Source organism: Alligator mississippiensis, chromosome 3, assembly GCF_030867095.1.
Source record: "Alligator mississippiensis isolate rAllMis1 chromosome 3, rAllMis1, whole genome shotgun sequence".
NCBI classification, from domain to species: Eukaryota; Metazoa; Chordata; order Crocodylia; family Alligatoridae; genus Alligator; species Alligator mississippiensis.
Window position 1 is genome coordinate 272716417 of NC_081826.1, and position 18798 is coordinate 272735214.

Consider the following 18798-nt stretch of genomic DNA (forward strand, 5'->3'; position numbering starts at 1 on the left):
AATAAGGTACAAATAACAACAAATTACATCAGAAAGTCTTAGATGTTCAATTTATAGAGGCAGTCAATAGTTTTGGTGTTTACAGTACCTGAAATATAAATATTGTTATTAAAATATCTGGTAATTTGATTATTTCTGGTCTTAGATTGCATGTAATTCTTCCCAGGGACTAAGTGCTGAAATAAGAGGTGCAAACCAATGAATCATGGAGGGAGGGATAGGGGAAAGAAAACAAGTATTTCCCATTAGGCTAATTTTGTTGTTTTTGATGTTTTTGAAACGTGAATTTCTGGTTGTATCTGTAATTATGTCTGAGGGTACAGGGCAGTATTGTGTAACATAAAAATGGTTGTCCTGTGAACATTTCAGCACACAAGTCACCTTTCCCTGAGTTAGTCCCATTGAGTTCTGTTGGCCTACATGCATGAATGTAATTACCCAAAGTATTTGCAAGATCATTATGTGGGCACCTGTAAAAATCTTTTACTTCCTAGAATCAGCTACACTGAATTCTCCTAATCAATATTTATTCTTTCCACAAAAATTGAGGGCATAGAAAATAGAGTATATGTAATGTGTGTACACACACACACGAAAGATATTATTGAATGTATACCGTGTGTGTGTGTGTATGGTATACATTCAACAATATCTTTCATTTTCTCTGCATAAGGAAAAAATAAATAAAATAAAGTTGGTGATACTTTTTGTTTTACGCCTGGCACCTAAATTGCAGCATCAAGATATGACACAGCAAACTTGTACCGCAACTTTGAACAAATATACAATATGCACTCAGTGTTCCTCTACTGAAACCTTTTTTTGCAATGAAATGCATTGTCAGATACTCCCCCACTTAATAGTTTTTAAAGTATATGCTGAGTCATTTGCACCATCTGCTATCAGCCTAGAGAAATGCTGAAGACTCCATGGGGCATCTGTTTATTTCCACCATGCTAAATAATATTGCTTCTTTCATTTTAAATCTCTTACACACTTTATATATATTCATTCTTAAAATACTTCCTTCTTCCTATTTTTTTTCCAATTCCTAGAATATAAATTTTTAATCCTCCAAGTCCAATTACACCTTACTCTTAGTTCTTTATTTTAGAAGAGAAAAGTTTCTTATTATGATAACTGTAATACAGAATATACCAGTGTATTGGCCACCTGCATTGTTTTGAAGCATGAACACAGTTGAGTGCTTATGTGGACTGATGTGGCATTCAAACAGCTGCTCTGAAAATTTGAGTGTTTAGCTACCTCAGACTGTTACTATTTTCCTACTGTGATGTTCTTTAAAAAGGCATTTTAGGGTTTGGTGATGAAGCAGGATATAGCAAACTATGTAATTTGGAGATCAACAAAGCAATGGATAATATTTCTACATTAACCATGGCTATATAGATTAATGATCTACACATAATAACAAACTAATGGCCTGGCCCTGATCTCATTGTAGTTTTATACACGTATAGCTCATTTGACCAAGGAATGTTACCTTGATTTTTGCTGAAATGTGTAAAAGAAGAATCAGACTTTGAGTACATTTTAGGAATAAATCCATAGCACTAAAACCTTCCGAGGACTCAAAAACATAGCAGAAAATAAAATATAATAGGTTGGAAAAAAGTTGAACAGGATGGATAATCAGGGCTCGATAAACAATGTATGGGACTACTATTTTTTCCTTTTTTTACCTCATTTGGCATATTAGTTATAGACTTACAAATGCAGTCTCCTGTCAGTACTCAGTTTTGTAAGAGTGTTTAATAGATCATGCAAATACTTGTGTTGTGCATGCTTGATTAATTGAATTGTATTTAAATTTTCAGATCTTATTTTTCAAAGTGGGTTTTAGGAGATTGTCTTGCATAGAAAACATCCTTACACAAAAAAAAAAATTAAAATAAAGCCATGCTTAGGATATCAGGGCACCTATACACATGCAGCAAAGCTGCTCCAACATGCTGTAATTATAGCACATCAGAGCAGACTTGATTAATCGAGCCTGCTGGACTGTGGTAATTAATTACCATGTTCTAGCAGACTCCAGAGTCATACTGAAAATATGGCTGCAAGGGTGCTTTTAAAGCGTCCCCGCCACCATTTTTCAGCACGGGGACACTGATACATGTAATGCTTTTGGCACTTTAATTAGAGCGCCCCCACACATGCTCTCAGAACACGTGTATAAATGCTCTTATACAACAGCAAAATGGACACGTTAACAAAATGTCCTTCAAAGTCACTGAAAAGATTATGGTTGATTTCAGTGGTCTTTTGTGTGTGCCCTCAATACTTTCCTAGGACACTTTGCTGCAACTACATCTGAGTCATGCTAAGCATGTTGATATACACTTGTTCTCCTTACAGTTTTTGACCTAAAGCTGATCCCTACAGTTCTTTAGTTCAGTGGTGCTCAACCTTTTGGCCTCACAGGCTGAATGAGTGGTGCAAGGTTGTTCTGAAGGCTGGATTGGGCCCTGCACATCAAGACTGGGCCTGTGCCACCTCCACCTGGCCCCAGTGCACTGGGATCAGTGCGTGCCTGAACTTGTGTGCCCAGATTGGGCCCTGTGACACCCCAGTCAGTGATGTGCTGTCCTGGTCAGCCCCTTGCCACCCAGATCGGGCCCGGGAACCCATCTAGTGTGCAGGGCCATGCTATCTGACCTGTGGGGTTTCATACAGGTCCAGAAATTTGGCAGCAAGGAGTGGCAATTAACACCTGCTGCCAAACGTTTTGATCTGTGAGGAACCCCATGGGACTAATGACATGGCTCCATGGCCTGGCCCACAGATCAGGTGTTGAGCACCCCTAGTGTAATAGTTTTTTTTTATTTAACAGATTTAGAAAAGAGAGAGTTTGAAGTACAAACCCCAGGGCTCTAGTCTAGACCCTTTCTGTCCTAGGATCATTGTCTGCCTAGTCTCCTTTAAATCTCCCATTTTTCATGGGGGAAAAAAAATCACTTTTTCATGAAAACCACAAATACCATAGTGGTTAATCCTGAACAAGTTCAGTTGATTAGATGGCAAACTCTTTAGGGTAAGGTAATGACCATGTCTATGATTTTTATCCATGTTTTAGCACACCGGGGTCTCTGAATGCTCCTGTAATATGAAGGGAAGAGAGAAATTTCTGTTCTTGTATCCACAGTCTCTATGGAAACAAGCCTTTATTTTCTCCCTGCTACTGCAAAATAAAGACATCTGATTCACACTGTGTTAAGTAAACCCTTATAAATACCAGCTTTATCATGAAAACTTTAACTACCATCATCTGGAAAGAAAAAAGATGTTGAATAAAAAATTTGGGAAAACCCTACTACGATGTGTGCAATGACCTGCCTGCTGCAAGATTTCAAAATTAGTTTTTCTCTCAATGCAGAGTTTTGGCTGACTGATGATAAGCCATGCATGAGGGAGGGGCTTCCATGTGGGAGCAAAACTGATTTGCCCAATGACAACAAAATCTCATGAAATAACCTCTTCAGAGTCCAGTAAACAGAAACTCTTTCCTAGTTCCATTGAGCAAAATAGTTTACCTTTTTCTAGCTGTCCCCTAAATGTATCTCCTTATCTACTTGTGAGCCAAGAAGTTAAAAGCATTATAAAATAGATATTTATAACAGGTTATATAGAATGATATGGCTAAAGATAGCATCCTGTGATCACAGGATAGACTATACCGAGCAAACATACAGTGCTGTATTCTGTAGGATAACAGCTCCAAATTAATGCTTATACTGCCAAAACTAATTGCAAATGATCAGTGATGACTACTTTTACACATGTGAGGATTTCCTGGTGTCATCAGGCTAGATTATGTAATGCAATCCTTGGATAAACAGCTTTGGTATTTCTCACAATTACTGTGTTTAATAGATTTTCCAAATTAATGTCATTCAGTTTAAAATTTTTAAACCGATTACTGCTGATCTGGAACCACTGATCAAAGCATTGTCAAATAAGAAATTAAATACCCCTTTTTACTTATTGGTTAGAAAGACTGGATAGAGATTTGCTTCTCCGTCCATGTCAGGAACAGAATACGGGACATTTAAGGAAGCACTTTTAAACAGTAGCATTTAGAGGAACATTGGACACGTAAACAAATTATTGTTGCCTATGCAGTATAGATTTTGGTAATTCAGCCATTTAGCCCAAACTGTGTTATACTAAAAATGCCTTATGGAAGTGATGCAAAGATTCTGCATACATGGAATTCTATTCCCAAGGAGCCCAATACTTTGTCTAGAACAAAACACAGCATCCTGAAATCCAATTGAGGAAAATTCCATCTTCTGACTCTGGCTGAGTGCGCCATATTAAGCTTAGCCTGAAAATACTGAAATCATCATTATTCTTGAGTTTTTTATATTAAAATGATAACAGTGTGATATATTCAACTTGACATGGATAACAGCACCGTTTATTTTAAGTACAACTATATTTGGAGACAGATCAATGAACAGAAGCAGCAACTCCTTGAATTGTACTGAGATTCAACTTTCCCTTCCAAAAACAACATTGAATTAGCATCACTTAAAACATAATGGTGTTTTTTTTTCAGATCAATTAATTATTAAAGGGAAAAAAAAGAATGAGTATTCTCAACAACAAAGTCCCCGGACTCATCCAGGTGGGTCCCACATTGATACAGTCCACATTCAAGTGTTCTTTTCACTTATTTCATACAGTTTACAGTGGATTTCACTAAGTTTTAAAAAATCTCTCTTTGTTTTCTCCTCTTTCTAAATTATCTCTGTTTGTCCTTAGACTTTGAACACTTCAGAGCTTGTGTCATTTCCTCATTAATGTCTAGAACATGACTAGTCCATCATGGGCTCTACAACAAACTAATTATTATTATCATTATGCTTATTGGAAATGGCCCCTAAGCCCTAGACTGGAGTTTGGTTATGGATTCAGACTTTCCAGAGTATAGAGATATTTGAATTTTAATTAACCCCCACTACTATATTTATTTCATTAAACACCTTTTTTCTCTCTCTACCTCTCTGGATTTTACAAGTAACATCTTTTTGCCTAATCTCTACTCTCTATCCATCCCTAGATTTTCAATTATATTTCTTTTCTTGTCTATTCACCACTTCTTTTTGCAGTCTTTCCTAAACACATTGGATACATATAAGCATTACACTTAGGTAAATAGGATCCCTGTTTAGAGCAGTAGAAATTCTTCGTGTACAAGAGTTCACAAGACTTAATCTAGTCTAAAACTGGCTATTGTGATCTAAAGGTAGACCTTGTCCCATAAAGTCTAACTCTAATTTGATAGGGGTTAGACTGGTTTAGGAAATGCTTGTACAGTTCTCCTGTCAATCTAAGTTAGACCACTGTCTGCCAGCATCTCAGCCTGTGTGTCTCTCCCCGCTGCTCACAGTGACTTGGTTGAACTCAGTTGCTTCAGCTGATTCACAGGGCAAACCCCTCCCCTTGTCAGCCTAGAGACTGATAAAACCCAGTCTCTTTCCACAACACTGCCTCCATTGCCCAGCCACCAGCAGGCCAAGTCTACACTAGCACTGCCACTGCTGGGGCTCTGGCCTCCAGTATAGGGATGCAGCTGCAGGTGCCAGCAGCAACAGCCATCCCACACCGCAGCTGCAGCCTAGCTGTGGCTAAGAGGGTGGGGGCAAAACCCCAGCTGCCTATGGGGGAAGCCCCAGCTGCCTGCAGAGAAAGCTCCCACAATCAGGGTCCTTGTGGCAGGTTTGAGCCACAGAGGCAGCCGTGATGCCCCCTGGTGGCTGTCCCTCACTAAATTGCTTTTCTGCCACACCTTACTGTTATTGAGATTAAGTAAGGGAAGCTGCCTATGGGCCTTAGAATGAACCTGAGTCCAATCAATTTCTCAGCGGGTCCTTCCCAGACCCCACTGGTTTCAATCCAGCCTTTATGCTAAATAGGCCCTCTCAGCCTGGCTGTGCCCCTTCAGGGCACCTATAGCCTTAAGGGCAAATTGCATGGCTTCATTCTTCCCCTATACAATGCCCGAAGCCTCCCCAATGTTAGCGCTTCAGATGTTCATTTCTTGTAGCCTCTCTCAGGACTCTTAAACCCTCTGGCTCTCTCTCCCTTCTTTCTCTGGGCCCTCAGACACCTGGCCCCTCACACAGTCCCTGTTGGGGACTGTAGATGCTCTAATCTCTTGCTCCTTAAACCACAGATTTCCGGCCTGGCCTGGGGCCTCTGTTCCTGGGCTCAGCTCCTTATATGGGTTGGAAAACCCTCTGTATCCTGCTCAGCCCCTTCTCGGGGGGGCAGGAAGGGAGATCTATTGTCTGACTCAGCCCCTTCTCTGTGTTGGTGGGCTCTGTTCCCAGGCTTAGTCTCTTCTCTGGGCTGTGAGCACTCTGTACCCCACTCAGCCCCTTCTTTGGGTTTGTGGGCTCTATTCCCTTGTCCTATGTACCCCACTCAGTCCTTTCTCTGGGATGGGGGGATCCTCTGTATCCCTGTTCATACCTGTCTCTGGGCTGAGGGACCCTGTACCTTTGCTCAGCCCTTTCTCTGGGCTGGGGGACCCTCTGTATCCCCAATCAGCCCTTTCTCTGGGCTGGGGAATTCTCTATAGGCCTTGAGTCTGTTTCCAGGCCTTGAGCCTTTCTCCAGGCTCCTGTCTCCTTGGGCTTCTCTAGCCCCAGACTGTTATAATGCATGCCTTGTGCAATGTAATGCATTGCATGCACTGAAAATATGATATGAGTGTGCTACAGAAGGGGAGCAACCCTGTGGAGTCCAGCTGACTGTGACCATGGACTGCAAACCCCAGAGGCGCCTGGAAGCAGGAAGAGGAAGTGATGAGAAACAACCGTGCAGGGTTCTGCTGCTCTACTGCACACCCCAAAAGCCCTTGGGGGCAGTAAAAGAAGAAGTAAATGGACAGCCAGGCTGGCTACATGCCATAAGGCCCCTGTGGTATGGGGACTGGGCATGACTAGAGAAGAGGGAAACCTCTGTACAGCACAGATGAACCACAGACCAACTGCACAAGATTCCTGACCTAGAGATTTGCACAGAGTGACTTTGGACAAAAGGCTGGTTCTTGGAGAAACCTCTGGACATAGGGAGGGGACTGTATGTGCTGAATGTATGTACCCCAGTGGTACTGATCACTACCTGTATACTTGCTTTCTAAGTGTATGTTATTATACTGTGACTGCCTATTTACCTGCACTTGTCTCTTCCTCTTGACCCTAATCCCTAGGACACTCTATATAATAAAGTAAGTAAACCCCTCATTGGTTGTAGTGACTGTGCCTGACACTGCAGGAGTTGTTACCCTGGCCCTTTTGTGGGTCAGGTGAGCCTTCAATCAGTCTCCACATGATCTGGAAGTTACCTCTCAGGCAGCTTCTCCCCTTAAAGTGGTAGGCATACTACAGTGCCCTGTTACAGTCCTAGTGGGGGGGCTCCAGCTGCTGGTGGTGGACGTATAGCCCCATCTGACTGGACCCCCCCACCCATAGTTGTGACTGTAGGAGCAGGGGCAAAGCCTTCCCACATCCCCAGCTGGAGCCCCAGGCAAAGCCCCCAGCTGACCCTGGACAAAGCTCCCTAAGCCCCAGCCAGTGCTCCAGTTGCAGAAGACCTGCTCTGGGTCTGCTCTCTGACAGCTGAGAGGTTAGGAAGCAGGTGGTGATAAGGGGGGGGGGGGGGGAGGATGTTTCCTTCTCTCCGCCATCCAATTAGCCCTGACCTGTTCTTTCCTTACTGTCTTCTGTCTCCAGGCAGACTGCAGAGCCTGCAAGACATGCTGGGTTGCATGCTCTAGGGCCCCCTGGATGAATGCCTTCTGCCATGCTGTCTATCTGGAGAGCAGGCAGCCAGATGGATAAATGTTTGCACTGACACCAGTTCTTTTGAATGTTTGTATGCACTCATTGTAGTTACAACCCTAAAAATTTGTAATATGTATAATTTTAAGCAAAATAAAATCATCCAGCCTTTGTATTGACAAAAGGTCTCCAATCTGAGGGTATAAGTATACAATACAAATGTTAATTAAACTGTAAATAGTAGAAAAGATTTATACACAAGTACTTTATGACCATATTTATTTATTTAGTATTAATAATGGAGTAATGATGAAGCAAGCATTGCCACACTCATTTGTCAAAAGCATGAGGGCCAGAAAGCTAGCAACAGTAGAATGGTCAATGTCAATAAGACCTTGGGAACCCAAAGGAGGGCTGTAAGGGCACTCATAAATGATATGGTTGGCTGTCTGAGCTTTAGCACTACAGCTGCAGCCATTGTCATTGAAGATACCCCAAGAGTGCATGCTCACCATAAGCCATCCAACACCCGTTCTGAGGTGGTTAAGAGCAGTCCAGATCCTGCAGGGCAACTGTCAGCCTGAGGAGCAGAAGCTGGTGTTGGGGATGAAGTTCTTTAGCCACAGTTCTTGTGCAGCATATTGCTTGCTCCACTGGTGGAGATCCATGTTGTGGATCACATGCCATCTGCAGTTTTGATGAGCTTATTGGCCTGAGTAGAGAACCAGTTCTGAGACTTCAGGCAATAGTTGGTTTTCTGGCTTGCAGGCTGGAGTGTAAAGAGTGGTTCAGTCTAATAGTGGAGTAGGGCTTAGAGACCAAGGTCAGGCTCAGGATCAATAATATTTGGCAGTGTACAAGCAGCAGTCCAATCTTCGAACTTCCTACATATGTCTGGATATATGTATACACAAAGGCTCCTGGTCACTTTGAACTTAACAGGAAGGCTATCCCTCCCCCAGGTACCTAATTTTACAAAAATATAAGTAAGGTAAACCCCAAATTATTTGAGAATTTGGGCTGCATAAGGCAATCAGTTTCCATTTGGAAACATTTCTGAAAAGTCAAAAATACTTAAATACTCCATTAAACCAGGGATTGGAATTTGTATATCCCATTTCCCAGTAAGAGAGTGTTTTAAGCACCAAGCTATCAAAGCATTCTCATTGTCTGTCTGACCTAGTGAATATGAAGGAATTTTTATACAAAGTATACTGTCTTCAGGAAAGCTTCAGAGAGAGACTCCCCATAATATTCTATTGCCTTCCTTGAGGGGTAGGTGATTTGGGAGGTATTCCTTTGAGAGGTAGGAGATTTTGACTCAGATCCTTCCAGTAATTCAGACAGGGGATTTTAATTGGGTTCTCCCACATTTCCAATGAATATCCTAATTATTGGATTACAAGGGAGATACCACCTCTTCATTTTGTGAATCTAACCCTTTGCATTTACTAATTTAAAAAACAAAATATTAACCAGTTTATTTTTAAATCAAACTTTAGCTTCCCCCCCGCTTGTTTTGGTCATTCAAAGTGAAAATGAATTAATTATTACTGTACCCACACACAAGATGAAGGATCAGAACTATATAGACACACAAAGTTCACTAATCTAAACAGTTGAGAGTCTTGGCAAGTTAAATTTGAAGGATGATGAAGACAGAGTTTTGTTTGGTAATTACAAAAATGAACACATTTCAGCTGTACCTAGGTCTTCTGCCTAGCCTTGAAAGATTAGTTGATTAATTGTGGCTAGATGTCTCTGAAGAAATGCATTTTGAGAAGGGATTTGAAGGGGGTGAGGGGAGAGGTAGTTAGTTTGTAGTTTTAAGCATTGTTGAAAAATGGAAAGAAAAAAAAATACTTAGAAGCCATTATCTCAAGGAGGGTATAAGGATATGATCAAGGTTGGCACACTTGGAGCAGATGGCACAACAAGAGACTTTTCAAAATATATTTGCAACATAGGTATATAAAGATTTTGGTTTTTTACATGTCTTTGCTGAGTCACCGTATAATCTTACTGATATCATCCTTGTTCCTTCTTCCTTGTCCCTTCACTATGTCAGAAGGCTGACATTCTACTGTTAACTCTCTGTAGTAGAGACTATGGGTGCAGCCAAGCATTTGTGGAACTCAGCTCAGGTTTAGGCAGCTTAGTTTAAGCCACCTAAACCTGAGTCAGGAGCACCACCAGCAAACATTTGCCACTTTCCGGAAGGAAGCATAGACAACCAGACGCAAGTATGAGAGATGGGGGGGAAACTTGCAAGTCTGCAGTAGGGGGGATTAGTGGGTTCAGGGGGGTTGACAGGTTTGGTGGGGTGTAGGTGGGTCCAGGGGGAATAGGCAGTTTGGAGGGAGAGATCAATGGGTTGGAAGGGATGGCTACCCGGTTGCAGGGGAGGGGTAGTAAAAATATTTCAGTCAGGGCTGGGGGGAAGGGGAGAGGACACAGTGTAATAACAGCATTAACCCCACATTTATAATTGTAATTCTGAATATGTGGGTGTGTTAGCTGTTTTGTCATGACTTTTAATTAAATATTATCGATCAAGTCAGAATTCTGTCACAAAAACCCAACAACTAGAAGTAAAAATCTCATCAATGTGAATTAGTTGTTTTACTTTGGAAGTTCAATAGCTAATGGCTGGAAAAAATATAAACCACAAATTCTGTATCGTGTGCATTATAAATGGTATATCTATTCAATGCTGTTGAAATGCATGATATTTAATAACTTAAGCTTGTTAAAGCAAAATGCTTGGCAATGGTAATTGATGACATCCATAGTGCATTGTATTAGAACCTCATCTCAGGCAGAACACAGGATGCAAGAGCAGCCTGTGAACTGGAAGATGCCTAGGGAAAACACTGTATAGGGAACCTTCCATTTCTGGAAAGATTTAGTTAATTTGTTTCTTCGAACTGAACATACAAGTTCTATGTGTTTGGGTTTTTCAGATGCAGAAAGGATAGGTTCAGTTAGGAACAAGCTGTTTTTATTTCACAGCAATTTGCATAGCATTTTACTAAAATGGAGGAAAAAATAAACCATTAGCCTTGGGCATTTTCTCATTACATTCCTACATGGGTAATATGAACAATTAGGCATAAGAACAGGCTACAGATACAGGCAGACCTAGACAGTCTTGCAAGTTGGATGGATCGGAACCAGATTAAGTTTAATATCGAGAAATGTAAAGTGCTCCATGTGGAGATGAACAACCCCCTACACACCTACAGGTTTGGCACTGTCAAACTGACCAGCACCACGAATGAAAGGGACCTAGGGGTAATAACAGACCACAGCATGAATATGAGCTGATAGTGCAACGCTGTAGCCAGCAGGGCAAATAATACTCTGGCATGCAGCAATTGATGCATCTCCAGCAAAACCAAGGAAGTGATTCTTCCACTCTGCTCAGCATTGGTGAGACCACAGCTGGAGTACTGTATCCAGTACTGGGTGTTGCACTTCAGCAAGGACATGGTAAAGCTTGAAGAGCCACCCATAAGATCAGAAACTTGCAAGGCAAGCCATATGAGGAAAGGCAGAGGGAACTGGGATTCTTCAGCCTGGAAAAAGAGATGGCTGAGAGGGGACTTGGTAGCATCTTACTGCTATGTTAGGGGAGTATATCAAGGGTTCAGTGAACAACTGTTCACCAGGGCTCCCTTGGGTAAAACTAGGAGTAATGGCCACAAACTCCTGGAAGACTGCTTGAGGCTCAACATTAGGAAAAACTTCTTCACAGTTAGGGTGCCCAGACTGTGGAATAAGCTCCCTAAAGAGGTGGTGCAATCTCCTACCCTGGAAATCTTCAAGAGGAGACTGGATGGTCACCTTCCTGGGGTCACCTGACCCAAGTTGTCTTTCCTGCCTGGTGCAGGGGGCTGGACCCAATGATCTTCCAAGGTCTTTTCCAGCTCTATAATCTATGAATCTATGAACAGTTTTGGAAAGGAAGAAATCAAGACTGTATCAAACAAGAGTACATTGGATAAGTTTTTTTTATGGTCAGCTCTTTTTAAACCTTCTAACACTGTACTACGGAATGAAATTGACTTTTTATCTTCATCTCAATTAGGCTAGGATTAGGAGCATGCAAAATTTCGCCGGCTGTTTCGTTTTGATGCTATTTTGACTTATTTTGAGCTCAAAACAGCCAAATCAAAATGAAATGAAGGACTTTGAAACAGCCTTGAAACCAAATGAGGGCAGTCAAAATGTTTTGAAAATTTTGAAGCGTTTTGAGTTTTGAAGCTGAAGTTGGGCTTGCCTGCAGGGAATCAGAAAGTAAAGAGAGGGAGGGGAAGAGGGGGGAAAGACTGCTCTGATATTGACTGTGTAGCTGCCCAGTGACCGTGGTCCTTCCCTGAGGTCCCTTCCAATCCCAGTGCTCTGGGGGAGGGATGGAAAAACAGCATAAAAAGCAGCATTGTTCGAACTGGGCCGCTTTCTGCCTTGGGGTTAGTTACTGCGCTGTCTTCCAGAAGCTCAGCAGCTTTAGACAACAAAGGATACCAGCCATTTCCTACTTCCTAGCCTAGCAAGTGGGATTCAGCAATACCTGTTGCTTTCTTTATATACCCTTTTATTTTATTATTATATTCATTGATTGATTCCTTTCAATTTAATCGTCTGCCAAAATCCTCTTTTTGTTTAGTCTATTTTGATTCTTTTCAAATCTGTGCTTTCTCTTACAGTGCCAGGAAGCACAGCATAATTATATTACATATTATAATATAGAATTTATATAAGAAAACACATATACATTTATATATTTATTCTATTTATTACATAAATACATACATACATACATTACATAAATACACATACAAACAATTATCTTAAAATCTACATATATTGCATAAATCTGATAGATAACATTACAGAAGAAGAAAAGACAGATTTGCGAGCACACCAAGGCAAAGACCAGACACTATGAAACATACTATGAAGCGGGCTGGAAAGGCAGCTGGCAAGCCTTCAGGGAGAGGTGGAAGAGTGAGTAGAGGGAGAGCTGTAAGTTCCTCCACCCCACTCAAACTGAGACGCAGCCTTTTTACTACAACACACAGGCATGAGGCTTCCACTAGTACAGGCAGCAAAGACAGGGGAGCAGTGCCAGTTCCACTGCCTGTGCCTGAGTCTGCACCCCTCCAAGAGCACCAGCCATAGCCCACCTCCCACTATCACCATACCAACAAGCAGCAGCACCAGTGTGACAGTCTCCTCCATCCCCATTTCACTTTCCATGCTGAGCCTTCTAGTGCCAGAGGAAGAGCTGGAGCTGGATCTAGATCTGAGTGCCCCAGCAAGGGAAATTCTGGGTAAGGAGGGGGAATCATCTGAGCTTGTGCTCCACACCCCTCAAGTTTCCCCTAGAGCCAGGTCTCCTACCCCAGAAGATACTTCAGAGAAGGCTGAGATAGAGGTTGCGGAGGCAAGCGGCTCAGCTGAGTTCGCTTCTCCTGTTGCTCTGCCTCTGACTGCTGAGGAGGGGGAAACTGCAGCATCCACACATACATCTGCACCCCAGAAGTGAGTGGGCAGTGTGGTCTGGGATCATTTCGCACTGGCAGATGATCCCACATATGCTATCTGCCTGAACTGCCAAGCCAAAACCAGCCCGGGCAAGGGAACAAAACACATGAGCACCACGGGGATGATGATGCATCTATGCAGGCACCACCCCCTTGCCCTTGCTCCTCCTCAGCCTGGCACCAGAAGAAAGTACCCAAAGGGAAGTCCCACTCTTGCTTCAAAGCCCCCATCCCACCAAAGCAGAGGAAGGCCACCCTGGAACAGTTGGGGAAAGGCAGACAGAAAGTGGGGCACATTGCAAGGGCGAGCGAGATCACCCAGAGCATTGGAGCATTGGAGAGGTGCTTTCTGTGGCATTTTCCTTAGTTGAGCGGCCAGGATTCAGGCAGCTCATGGCGCTTGTGGACCCATCCTACCCAGTGCCCACATGTACCACCTTCAGCAGGACGGTGGTGCCCTCCCTGTATGAGGCATGCAGGGAGTACTTGAGAGAGGAGCTGCACAAGGCAGGTCCACAGGTGGCCTTAACACTTCACCTTGGACATCTGGAGAAGCTGGGGTGGAAGTCATGCATACTTCTCCCTCACAGGGCACTGGGTAATCAGTCAGGATGTCGGTGGGCTCTCCTTCAAGACGAGGAGTTGGATGAGTCCCACACAGCAACAAAGATTGTGGGGGCCATGAACTGCTTGGTGCAGGGGTGGCTCATTGGGCAGGGCAAGCTCACCCATGGGTTTATAGTCACCAACAATGGGGCCAATATAGGGAAGGTGGCACGTGATGCCAACTTTGTTGGCATCTGCTGTGTGGCACACAAGTTCCACCTTATAGTCAAGTACACCTTGCAGGGGGGTGGCTGCCAGTGACATCACCAGCACTGCCAGCAAGCTCATTTCAAAATGCAGGAAGGTGGCAGGCTACTTCCACCAGAGCATCAAGGGGGGCAAGATGCTGTGGAACAAACAAGCAGAGCTGAATATCCCAATGCACAAAATCATGCAGGATGTGGAGACTCAGTACAACTCCGCATACCTGTTACTCGAGAGGCTGGTGGAGCAACAGAAGGCCACCCATGAGATGGCCTTGCTCGGGGAGATTGGAATCAGCGGCCCCTTTAACAGAGCTGAATGGGATACCATCTCCCAGATCTTGGTGGTCCTCAAGCCCTTCCTTGAAGCCACCGAGACCCTCAGTGCTGGCAATGCCCTCCTTAGCCAGGTGATCCCTGTAGTGAGGGAACTTCAGAGCCAAATGGCGAGCTTCCAGGGGATCAATGTTCCTGTCTGGGGCAAGCTGCTGTTATGAGATGTGGAGGCAATGGTGTGGCAGCTGAAGGAGGGTATCAGGAAATGGCTTGCTCCCCTGCAGTCCAGTATGGTTTGTGTGCTGGCTGCCATGTATGGCCCGAGGCTGAAGGGCAGCATATGCAGCAGTCCAAGCCTGAATCAGTGGATGGAGGTTCTGGTGAAGAGAGTCAGGAAGGTAGAATGGCAGAGCTGGAGGGATGTGGAAGAGGGGGTTCTACTGTCCCATGCCAGCATGCCATCCAGCAGCCAGTCTCCTTCTCTACTACAGGTGCTGCCAATGTGGGCCAAGGGCTTGGCTTCCATGGTGGGGTCCAGAAGCACCAGACTCCACCATCAGGCAGGTAGCGCTCATGCTTTGGTGGCTGTATATCTTGCTGAGCACATGGAGCTGCTGCTGTGTAACCCCTTGGCCTACTGGGCAAGTCACAGCTAGATGTGGCCAGATATGGCCACAGTTTCCCAGGAACACCCTTCCTGTCCACCAACCAGTGTTCCAAGGTGAGAGGGTGTTCAGCATTGCTGGTGATGTAGTGACACCCCACCACATCTCTTTGGATCCTGGTTTGGTAGAGCAGCTGGTGTTCCTCAAGGTGAACCTCCTGCTGCTGGGGTTCCCCAAGCTCCAGGTGCAAATGGAGTGAATGCTACCTTCCTCACTCTGTCTGCACCTATTTCCTTTTCTCATTTTTTAAAAACCATTTAATGCCCCCCTCTCAAACCTGGAGGGGGCACTCACTACATCACCAGCCAGCAGAGGAAGAACATGTCTCTGCTGAGCTCTGATGCCAGGATGAACTTGGAGGCATGGACTGGGGCTGTGAGAAAAGAGGAGGCCCCAGGTCCTGGGCATGATCACTAAAACTTCACTCTGGGAGGCCTGGTGGGACTGATGGCAGTACAACAGCCCTGTAAATGCCAGGACTGAGGATCCCCCTGGTAAAAGTCAAGTAGGAGGCGCCATAACCTCCAGCTGCCACATGCATGCACACAGTCTTGGCTGGGGAAAGCCCAGACCTGTCATATCTTTGATAGGTCTGAGACTTGCTGGTTGCAGTGGATTTGTGGGGCTTCAGGTAAGCTCAGCTTAGCTGCCTGGGATGCCAGCTTTCAGGTCAAAAAACCCTTTGTCAGGCTAGGGAAGCACCTGCACTTGGTGTATATACTGTTCCTGGATGGAACAAATAGTAAAGAACCCAGAGGCTAGCCTGGCATCCAGTGCAGACAAGAAATCCAGTCAGTGAAAATGGCAATGAAGGCATATGGGGATGAGGGACAGGCTGGGGTGGGGGGGGAGGGGGATGCAGCAGCACAGGTAAAAGTGCAGACGTACCTAGAGAGTCGGATGTCTAGCAGGTTGCAATGTGTCAGAATTCCACTGTCTATATTGAGTTCATGAGTTTCTGTAACTATTCAGTTGGTCTACTAAAAGATATCAGATTAAATTGACTCAAATAACCTTGTCTGGCAGTGCCATGTCATTAGACCAACACCCCGAGCACCTGTCCATGGCCAGCTGAACAGAAGGAAGCAGGGCCCTGGGCAGATCTAAGCCTTAGAGCTGGAGCTGGCAGGGAGAGTTCTGTAGTAGCTGCTGGAGAAGAAGCTCCTGCAGGAAAGGAAAGAAGGGCTCTGTCACAGTTTGGCTGCCTGAGATGCTGCTGGTGCTACTGTGCTGCTTACTAAGTTATTACCTGTTGTCATGTAAAGTGGTGGACCAGCTGAGGCTGTAGGGGAGGAGGAGACTTCATTGAGGCACACTACCATGTCGTGTAGAGGCCCCAGCACCAGTGAGGGCATGCCTTAACACACACACACACAGTCACACATGTCACAAGTTCTACTTGTCAGTAGCTTGAGGTGCAGTTTCCCAGAAACCTCTGCACCTATGTCCTTGAAACACGGCAGGCTTCTTGGCCTCAGCAGGGGCTACACTGCCTGTAGTTTTCAACCTGCTGTGCTTTAACACACACACGTGACATGAGTTTTGCTTGTCAGCAGCTTGAGTTGCAGTTTCCCAGAAACCCCTGCACCTATCTCTTTGAAACTTGGCAGACTTTGTGGCCTCAGCAGAGGCTACTATGCCTGCTGTTCACCCTTCCCTCTCCCCCCCCCCCCATGCCTTCACACTTAGTTTTGCTTTCAAGACTTTGAGGTGCTGTTTCCCAGAAACCCCTGCACCTATCTCCTTGAAACTTGGCAGGCTTGAAGAGCCACCTATATGATCAGAAACTTGCAAGGCAAGCCACCCCTCATCTCTGATGTTTGCATCCAAATCAGGCAAGAAAGGACAAAGTTATAGGCAGTTTCATGCTTCCCCATTATAGCCTACTGGTGAAACATTGAAACAGCATCAAAACAGTGAAACAGTTTCAACAAAATGAAACAGAACATTGCTTCAAAACTAAATGAAACTCAAAATGAAACACTGTCCCGTCAAAATGGTGAAACAAAAGTTAAAACAAATGGTTCTGTTTTGCACAGCCCTAGCTAGAAAACAGGTGTGAACTGTGTGCATGTGTGTGGATGTGGTTTTTTTCTACCCGTGTACTAAGCAGTATCTGACAGGTTTTCCATCATTTTTTATAACAGTTAATTTAGAAGGAATATCTTTTTTCCTATTCACAGAGGGCACATTACCAGCATATTCTTTCAGAATAGTGATTTATGTTCCTATTATACCAATCAAAAATATTGTGTCCATCTCCTTGCTAACTCCTCTTTTCCTCTTTTCTTGCAGAATGATTCCTGGGGAAAGCAGTACTCATATGCACTCTTCAAAGCTATGAGTCATATGCTTTGCATTGGTTATGGAGCCCGGGCCCCTGTCAGCATGTCTGATCTTTGGATTACCATGTTGAGTATGATTGTGGGGGCTACATGTTATGCCATGTTTGTTGGTCATGCCACTGCCCTAATTCAGTCTTTGGATTCCTCTAGACGGCAATACCAAGAGAAGGTAATTATTGTTTTTAAATATAACTATTTTATTTCCAAAAGTTATTACCAAGATTTTTAAATTTAGAATAAAGCTTCACATATTACCATGATATAACCTAGCAGTGATCTTTATTGGGTATGCAGAAATACAGAAAAACAGTGGACCAAATCATCCTTGGAGTGAATCCATAAAAGTCAGTAAATATGCAGGTCTAAAAATGTGAAACATAAGTTAATAATTGTGTTTTGAGGTTTAAAGTGTAATGTGAATCACTGATCCTTGAGTCCATTACTAACCAACTGCTAAAAATGGAAAATTAAGTTGCTACAGTGTCAGTAATGGTTTCTGCAAATTTCTGAAATACTCAGAAAATATTGCTATTTCCCTAGACACCCTGGTGTTCCAACAGACTGCAGTAATACTGTTATTGTTCTGGTGGGAATAAGGACTGCAGGATCTGACCCTTTCGAGTGGTTTTCAGTTGCAGTGCCACATAGGGTGCTGCAAGTCTATAAGCCTATATCTAGACTGCAATCCCAGGACAAATCCAAGAAAACTTTAACTTGGTTGGGTCTTCATCATAACATGCCTGAGGAAGCACAGGGTTCAGTGCAACCTACTGGGACCCTCTGTATATATTCAGGTGTCTAGTTTATACAAAGCTTCATGCTTTCATGATGATACTGAAGCCTACTAATTTAAATCTGGTTTGAGCATGTGTATTTGAGTCTTTGGACTGTAGAAACATACTCCAAGGGATATCTCAAGCAGTTCTTAATGAAAGAATAAGAAGATAGATAAATCCAGGGGAAAGGGAATAACAAATACTGATTCATTATTATGATACAGGTTAATTACAATTGATTTATTTTGGGCACAGTAAATGTTTTAAAGGAACTAATAGATAGAAAAATCTTGCTTTTATCTATGTGGAATATATGGATTTAAACAAAAATTTGGCAGAAAAGCGACGGGGCGGGGGGGGGGGGGGGAGGAAGCTAATAATTTCTAGTGTTGATGACAAAGAGTCAATGGCCTGTATATGCTGGGCAAGCAAGAAGAAAAAATAAAAAATAATCAGAGTAATGGAGATGATGATGGAGTTTTCTCTAGAGACAGAGAAGTGGAGATGGTGATGTTTTTGTGGAGGAAAGTGAGTTTGTATTTGCTATGTTAAGTTGCAGCTCAC

The 18798-nt window shown here is 43.6% G+C and overlaps 1 protein-coding gene across 1 annotated transcript in view; it reads left to right on the forward strand.

Moving 5' to 3' along the window:
- The window catches only part of HCN1 (hyperpolarization activated cyclic nucleotide gated potassium channel 1), a 311415-nt gene that overhangs the window by 207006 nt on the left and 85611 nt on the right, over positions 1-18798 (forward strand). The window contains exon 4 of the mRNA XM_059723553.1: positions 17409-17627. Coding sequence (XP_059579536.1) covers positions 17409-17627 — 219 coding nt within the window. The remainder of the gene's footprint in view (positions 1-17408; positions 17628-18798) is intronic.